The 8,170-nt window shown below is 31.6% G+C and overlaps 1 protein-coding gene across 1 annotated transcript; it reads left to right on the forward strand.

The window, feature by feature from the left end:
* Window positions 1-4,493: 4,493 nt before the first annotated feature.
* LOC123892003 (receptor-like serine/threonine-protein kinase SD1-8) lies at window positions 4,494-5,365 on the forward strand. Its single transcript, XM_045941859.1, has one exon. The coding sequence runs from the start codon at window positions 4,517-4,519 to the stop codon at window positions 5,363-5,365; it is 849 nt and encodes a 282-aa protein (XP_045797815.1). The 5' UTR covers window positions 4,494-4,516.
* The last annotated feature ends 2,805 nt before the right edge of the window (window positions 5,366-8,170 follow it).

Genomic DNA, 8,170 nt, shown 5'->3' on the forward strand with positions numbered 1-8,170 from the left:
TTCGTCCATTCACAATCTAAAAACACATGGTTGGTAGTTTCTAGACAATTAGTGCAACGAGGGCAGAGGGGGTCACATCTGACACCCCTTTTGAACAAATTGTTCTTAACAGGTAGGGCATTCTTTAGGACTCTCCATAGGAGATGAGTGTGCTTGGGGGGCACATTTAGTTTCCAGATAGCTTTCCATAAGTCCTGAGAGTTGTTTGAGGTAGTTGCATTTAGTGTATGGCTCCATTCCATGATGGAATGATAGCCTGACTTAACAGAGTAGATGCCATCTTGAGTGTTGTCCCAAGTGAGAGTATCAGGTTGAGCTTTATCCATAATTGGAATTTTAAGAATCATCTGAGCTTCATATGGTTGAAAAATTTGATTGATGATATCCTCCTTCCAAGCATTGTTGTTGGTATCCATGAGTTCCTGAACTTTAGTGAGGTTCAAGTTGTTTGGTTTTGGGTTGCATTTGTAGGTGGAGCTAGCCTGTTGTATCCAGTTGTCCTCCCAAATATTAGTGTTTTGGCCAGATCCTATAGTCCAATAGCTGCCTCTTTTGATGATCCAATTGGTTTGGATAATACTCCTCCAAGTATAGCTCATATTTTTGGAGTATTTTGCATGAAGTAAGTCTTCCTTAGGATAATACTTAGCCTTTAAAACTTGGGCTACAAGGGAGGTAGGGTTGGTAATGAGTCTCCAACTTTGTTTTGCTAAAAGGGCCTCATTAAAGGCTCTTAAGTCTCTGAATCCTAGACCACCATTATTTTTCTGAGTGCAGATGTTTGACCATTTTACCCAGTGCATTTTCCTGTGGTCAGTGGTGCTACCCCACCAGAAGTTGCATATCATCTTTTCTAGTTGGTCACATATCCCTTTAGGAATAAGGAAGCAACTCATAAGGTAGGTAGGGATAGCCTGAGCCACTGCTTTGATTAGGGTACTTCTGCCAGCAAAAGACAAGTTCTTTTCCTTCCAGCCTTTGAGCTTCTGCCATATTTTTTCCTTTATGTGGTTAAAAATCTGCTTCTTTGATCTTCCATACACAATAGGCATGCCTAGATACTTAGAAAAATGCTCAGGAGTCTCGCGGTTCAGATATTTTTTTTTCTTTCCTTCATTAATTTCGTACATACATATTGCACAGTATATAGTATCTACACGTAAACTTACATGTACAACTTTTTTCGGTTATGTTATTCATTGCACAGCTTTGATCGGGACAAAAAATATTAATTGTGCAAAGTAATGAAAATTGGCATTTTAAAATTCTTATGTAAATGTACTTATGTGAAATAAATGTCAAAAGCATATGAGAAGAGGAAGAATGGTAGCATGCCACGTGTACATGTTCATTTCATCAAACCCTCCCAAATAATATAATAATAATAGATTTGTGGGAAAAAATAAAAAAGCAAATAAAAGTAGAGTTCGTGAAATTTTCGTGAAATGGTGTTCGCGATAAATAACACTTCTCGAGTTAGCATAATGTTCACAAGAGAACAATCCTGAAAATTGAAAAGAGATATAAAGATGTACTAATTCGATAAGTTTTGGAGAGAGCTGAAATAAATTATGAAAATTATATATAGAAATTTTTTTCAATTTGCACAAATAAAATCATGTATAATTTTAAGTGAGTGCTATAATTTTTTGGCGTAAACCGGGTACCCTCTGCGCGCAAGTGCAGAGACTAATCCTCGAGCCTTTTGGGACCCAAATGGGTGGCAAACACTCCCTAAAAGTTTTAACACTGCTGCATGCCCAAGTCAGGGATCGAACCCAGGACCTTGGTTAAGCTAGAAGAGATCTGCGTCATCTCATCTAAGTGCTCTTGGGTGTGAGTGCTATAATTTTAATATGATGCGTCAATTAAATTTGATGGTTATTATTAATAGTTCTCGTTTCTCATAATAATAATAATAATAATAATAATAGTGAAAAGACAATAAAACATTTATACTGTCATAACAATAAAAACAATTATCCACCTTAAAATTAGATAATTCAGTTGGTAGGACATTGCATTATATATGCAGGGGTCGTAATTCGAACTCCGATTATCTCACTTATCCACTTTAGGTGAAATTTCTAACCACCGAACTACTTCACCAAAAAAGAAAAAACAATTATTTATTTCCTTAATTGTAATGTGTACACAAATTATTTAAGACACTTAAAAAGAACAGAACCTATAATGTTAAGTTTTTAATTAACGGTCAACATTTTATTTCCCAACATAAAGATTCCAATAAAAAAATTTCCCATATTTTTGTTTTTTTTCAATTAACGTGAATAAGTTAGAAAGATCTTACATACGAATCTTCAACTTTAATTTTGAACCGAAGGAGTAATGTTGAAGGAAGCAAGAAAGAAGATGAGGAAAAGGCTTTGAAGCAAGATTATAAGATAAGTACAATCACATTTAAAGATAAACTCATTAAAAAATTATCAATGAAGCTACTTGTCACATGCTTAATTATAACATTAGTATCTTCAAATGTTAATGTTCATCCATCTTAAATTTTTAAAGACATTTAATAAAGAACAACACCAGTAATGTTATTTTTAAATTAAAAAATTTTGGTTTTGTCAAAAAAAAAATTAAAAAAATTTTGTCAAATATTTTTATAACAGTTTTCTATGCACCCAATTAATGTCAATAAGTCAGAGAGATCCAAAGAATCTTCAACTTTGGTTTTGAACTGAAGGAGCAAAGAATCCAGAAATAAGTGCAAAAGGCTTTGAAGGAAGATGATAAGCACAAATACATCCAATCTTATAATTAATTTGGACGTGTTGCCTTTTAAAATATGGCCAAAAGCATTTTTATTCCAAGATTTAAGACTTATTATTATTATTATTATTATTATTATTATTATTATTATTATTATTATTATTATTATTATTATTATTATTATTATTACTGGGGTAAGTCGCGGATTAGCTCGTTTTCTTTAAGACGTTTCGTAGCACTGCCCAAAATTGTGCAAGTAGACTATCAACCACACCGTCCCCATTATAAAACGGCCTAGTTCAACTGTATACTGAGTTGCTACTACACTGCAAATCGGGCAAAGAAAACACCGTTGGTGTAAAATAACTTTACACTGTCGGTATGCATGTGTAAATTACCTTTAGATCGACGGTATAAAAATTAAACTCTTATAATTTAATTTAATTACACCGTCAGTGTAAAATAACTTTACACCGTCAGTGTGTAAAAATACCTTTACAACGACAGTGCATAAAAATTACACTCTTTTTACAATTTAATTTATTTACACCGTCGGTGTGTGTAAAATACCTTTACACCGACGAAGTAAAATGACTTTATAACGACAGTGCATAAAAATTAAACTCTTTTTATAATTTAATTTATTTACACCGTCGGTTTAAAATAAAAATTAAACTCTGATAAATTAATTTATTTACACCGTCGGTTTAAAATAAAAATTAAACTCTTTGATAATTTAATTTATTTACACCCCCGGTGTAAAATAACTTTACACCTACACCAGCTGTGTGTGTAAAATACATTTACACTGACGGTGTAAAACACCGACGGTGTAAAATATTTTACACTCTTTTTATAATTTAATTTATTTACACCGTCAGGATAAAATAATTTTACACCGTCAATGTATAAAATACCTTTACACCGACGGTGCATAAAAATTAAACTATTTTTATAATTTAATTTATTTACACCGTTAATTTAAAATAAAAATTAAACTCTTTTATAATTTAATAATTTTACACTGTTGATGTAAAATAACTTTACACCAACTTTAAATACAAATTAATTTTTTTTTTACAATGGTGACAAATTTTATTGTGTTTGATTTGACTCTTGAACATGAAAAGAAGTCTTTTCCATATACTACCAATAAACAAAGTGTCTCTATTATTTTTTCATTTTCAAACAAACATCATGAAAGCTTTCAGTTTCCACACCCTCCAAACACTCTTTCTCTTTTCTCTCTCAACTTCAACCATTTTCTTATCAATCTCTGTTTCTTCTTCTGATACCTTAACAACAACCCAAATCCTTAAACTCAACGAAACCCTTTTGTCACCAACAGGAATTTTCCAACTCAGTTTCTTTTCCTACGACAATTTTTCCTGGTTCCTAGGAATACGTTACTGTTGGGATTGATTGCAATGTAAGTCTCAAATTGCTAATGAAGAAAAAGTAGAAGGTTACAAAATAGCTATTGAAAGTCCCACATCGCTTAGAATTGTGAAGCAAGGGGGAAATCAAAGCTATATATCTTTTTGCTTTTCTCTTATGCTCTTTGTTTAAGAGTATTTGAGTTGTAGTTCAAATATTTACTTTAAAGAGTGTGGGTGTATTGGGGGCCAAGGGAAGGTTGAGGGTATAATCTATGTGTTGTAACAATTTTCACATAGTGTTTATTCTCTGGTTGTCGGTTTTGACAACGACCGTGGTTTTTTCTCCGATTTGGAGTTTCCACATTATATTCTTGCGTTGTTGATTGCGTTTCTTTATTTTCTCTATGCCGGTTTTTCCCAACAGCTACAACATCGACCATGATAACAGACAAGTGGTTTGGGTTGCAAACAGAAACACCCCAATTCAAAATCCCAATTCTTTCCTCAAATTAACCGACACAGGAAACCTTATTATCATCGATCAATCCAATAAAACCATTTGGGCCACCGAAAAAATCAATAAAAATTCAACCTTTAACAAAAACCCAATTCTTCAACTTTTGGATTCTGGGAATTTGGTTGTATCAGAATCACCAAATGAAAACGACCCAACAAAGTTTTTATGGCAAAGTTTCGATTTTCCAACAGATACTTTGTTACCTGGTATGAAACTTGGTTGGAATTTTGACACAAACACAGAAACACACATAAACTCATGGAAAGTAACAGATCAAGATTCTTCAATTGGAGATATATCTTTCAAGATGGATTATCATGGTGTTCCAGAAATTTTTCTTTGGAATAGAAATAGAAGAATTTATAGAAGTGGACCATGGAATGGTAAAAGATTCAGTGGTGTACCTGAGATGCAACCAGTTACTGATTCAATTCAATTCAGTTTTGTTCAAAATGAACATGAAGTTTATTATACATTTTCAATTGGGAATGAATCATTGTTTTCAAAACTCAGTGTAGATTCATTAGGTGAACTTCACAGACTTACATGGATACATAGTAGAAAAATTTGGACTAAATTTTGGTATGCACCAAAAGATCAATGTGATAATTATAAAGAGTGTGGTCCATTTGGTATATGTGATACAAATGCTTCACCTGTTTGTAATTGTATTAAAGGGTTTCATCCAAAGAATCATCAAGCTTGGAATTTGAGAGATTCTAAGTTCGAATTTTGATCCATACATATGATTCTGAGTTCTTTAACTAGTGTCCAAAAATATTGGTGCCATACTCATGAATAGTTTGAGAAAATTGAGAGTGTACTAAAATTAAGCAGTTTTAGCTTTTGGAATATAATGAGTTGGAAATTTGGAATTTGTTTTGTTGTTGTTGGCCGGTGGGTTTCTTTTGAATGATGACAAGTCATAGACTCATAATAATGATCCATGTTCTCTTCAATGTTTTGTTTGGGTCTCATTGCTTCCTAGTTTTAAACTTTTTAGTTGTTACATTATTTGACACGGTTGTTTTCTCTCCAAAGATATGAAACGTTAATGTGGCAAAGTTATCAAAAGTTTTAAAGAAACGTTTTACACGACATCCGGATTTAGATTCACTATGATCCGCAATTTTACATTATAATTATTTTGATCGGTGATTTAAAATCGAACGGTTTGAATTTAAAATATAGTTTTATATAGTAAATCAATCTCAACTGTTGATCAGATATCATACGTCTCAGATCAGTTACATCACCATACTGTAATTGTGGGAAATCCACCTCCCACTACACCCAATTGTGAATGAAATTAACCACCATGCCACATCAATATTGAAGTAGTATATCGACTTCGAGTCTAATGTGACTCCTCGATCATGTATGATTGATGATTCATGTCCTCTTTCGTCAAGTCTAGTAAATTATTTTTCTTAAATAATGTCTTTTTTATTTTATTTTATATGAATTGTGATAATTTTGTCCTAGAAAAAAATATAGTGGATTAAGGATAGTGAACATTTACTAATGCAATTATATTAAACATATAGGATAACACTATAAAAGTAAAAAAATAAATAATTAGTACATTCTAACAAATGTGACTTTTTAACACTAAAAATAGCTCAAAATATTTTTTATTAGTATGTGCATGGAAATAAATAGGGAGTCCTAGTTTATTTGTCTTCTTCTCCACATATGAACAACTTTCCAATTCCAATCCATACGTTAGAAATGGTTGATAAAGACAAATAAACTATATCATATATCTACCTGTTTTGTTTGTTGACGGAAAAAACATGTGCGCAAATTGCAAGTATTCATAATTCATGATTCTTTGCGTGAGTTAATGGGAATAAAATATATATATATATAATTTATACAAAAATGCTAAATAGTAATTAGTTAGAAAACTAAATCTAATATATATTTTTAATATAGTATATTTTTTTTTAACTAGTATCCCAAGGAACGATAATAATTTTATATAGGAATTTAATTTTAATAAAGTTTTGTGGGATCCTCCACTCTAAGGGTCTGTTGTCATGAATTGAAATCCGGTATTAAGGCCTTCAAAATTTAAATCACAAATTGGTGGGTTGTGGGCCAACTATTTTTTGACTTGTGAGGCTCTATATTTTCATTTTACACCTAACATTTGCTGCCGCAATTAATGCAAAATATAATAATTTGATTTCTCTAAAGGAGAAAATTGTGCGTATAGGAGGACAACTTCAGTTGTACTGTGTTTGATTTTAAAACTGTTTTTGATACTGGACAAACTGGGAGCCAAGAGACAGGAGAAAATATGAAATTCTTGTCTCCCATTGCATCACGGGACAACTTTTTGTCCTCTGTACAAGTTGTCTAAAATACCGAAATAACATTTTCTCCACCAAACATTGCACAATGCAAAATCTGTTTAATACCTTAAATGTTTGTCCTGTGCTGTTTTGTCTTGTAGTGTCCTATATACTATTCTATCTAGTACTTATATTTTGCAGATCGAGTCACCCATAATCTTGATATACGTGTGCATATAATATAACTTATTAATCTCTTTATTAATAGTTGATATCATTCACATGCTCACTATAGAAAAACTTGATTACAAATAATGTATATGTGATTGTGTTTCATGTTTCTAAGAAGAAATATTTTGCATTTAGAAACCACTTTCCCATTTTTATAGTTATCTAAACTAAATCAAGTAATTGATCAAGTTCTCTATATAGTTATAATAGTTATTACATGCACCATATCATATGTTTAAATAATAATTAATGGGACTAGTTGTTATAACTTTATTTTATAAATGCATGATCATGATTTTGTTGGTCACATCATAAACAAGTATTTCTATTGGAATTTGACAAAATTTGTAAAGATAGAATCTAGTGATTAAAATGGTGCCCTCCACCTTCTGTGGTGGGACTCAAAGGGAGATTTTTATCAACTTTGGTAAAGTTGCATGTCAAGTCTCTAACGGTAGAGAATCCATTAATTTTCATAAATAAACAAAAGTTTTCTTCACTTTTTTCTACTTAGCCTTTTTGTGACTGCTCACTTATTTCTAATAAGAAAAGACATGATTAAAATATAAAAATTGGTCTGATTTTACTAGTACATAAAAAGAAAAGTGGCTTTTGCCTCCTCTAAGTTTTTGAGCAACATCATATTTTTAATACTTTAGCACATGATACCCTTTCTTGCATTGTACTCTATGAAGCATGCATATTTTTAAAACCGCAAAACCATTGAAAACTCACACACAAATTAGTCTGATAAATGAAATGACAAAGCCATTGAAAACTCACACACAAAGTAGAGAGACTGAAGTTTGAACCCTAGTCATGACGTTCAACACTAGGAATTTCGGCATTTCTGCCAGTTGAGCTAGGATTTGTGGACTAATAGTATTTTTTTTATTATTATATTGAGCTTATTGGTTTCTTTTTAAATTGACATGCCTTTTTTTTTTTTGGTACAGAATTGACATGCCTTTATGTCTGCAATAATTTATATATATGTTCCTATGTTCAAC

Source organism: Trifolium pratense, linkage group LG6 (assembly GCF_020283565.1).
Source record: "Trifolium pratense cultivar HEN17-A07 linkage group LG6, ARS_RC_1.1, whole genome shotgun sequence".
NCBI lineage: Eukaryota > Viridiplantae > Streptophyta > Magnoliopsida > Fabales > Fabaceae > Trifolium > Trifolium pratense.

Coding starts and splice junctions, on each gene's coding strand:
- LOC123892003 (XM_045941859.1), top strand. CDS start 4,517: ATGCCGGTTTTTCCCAACAGCTACAACATCGACCATGATAACAGACAA.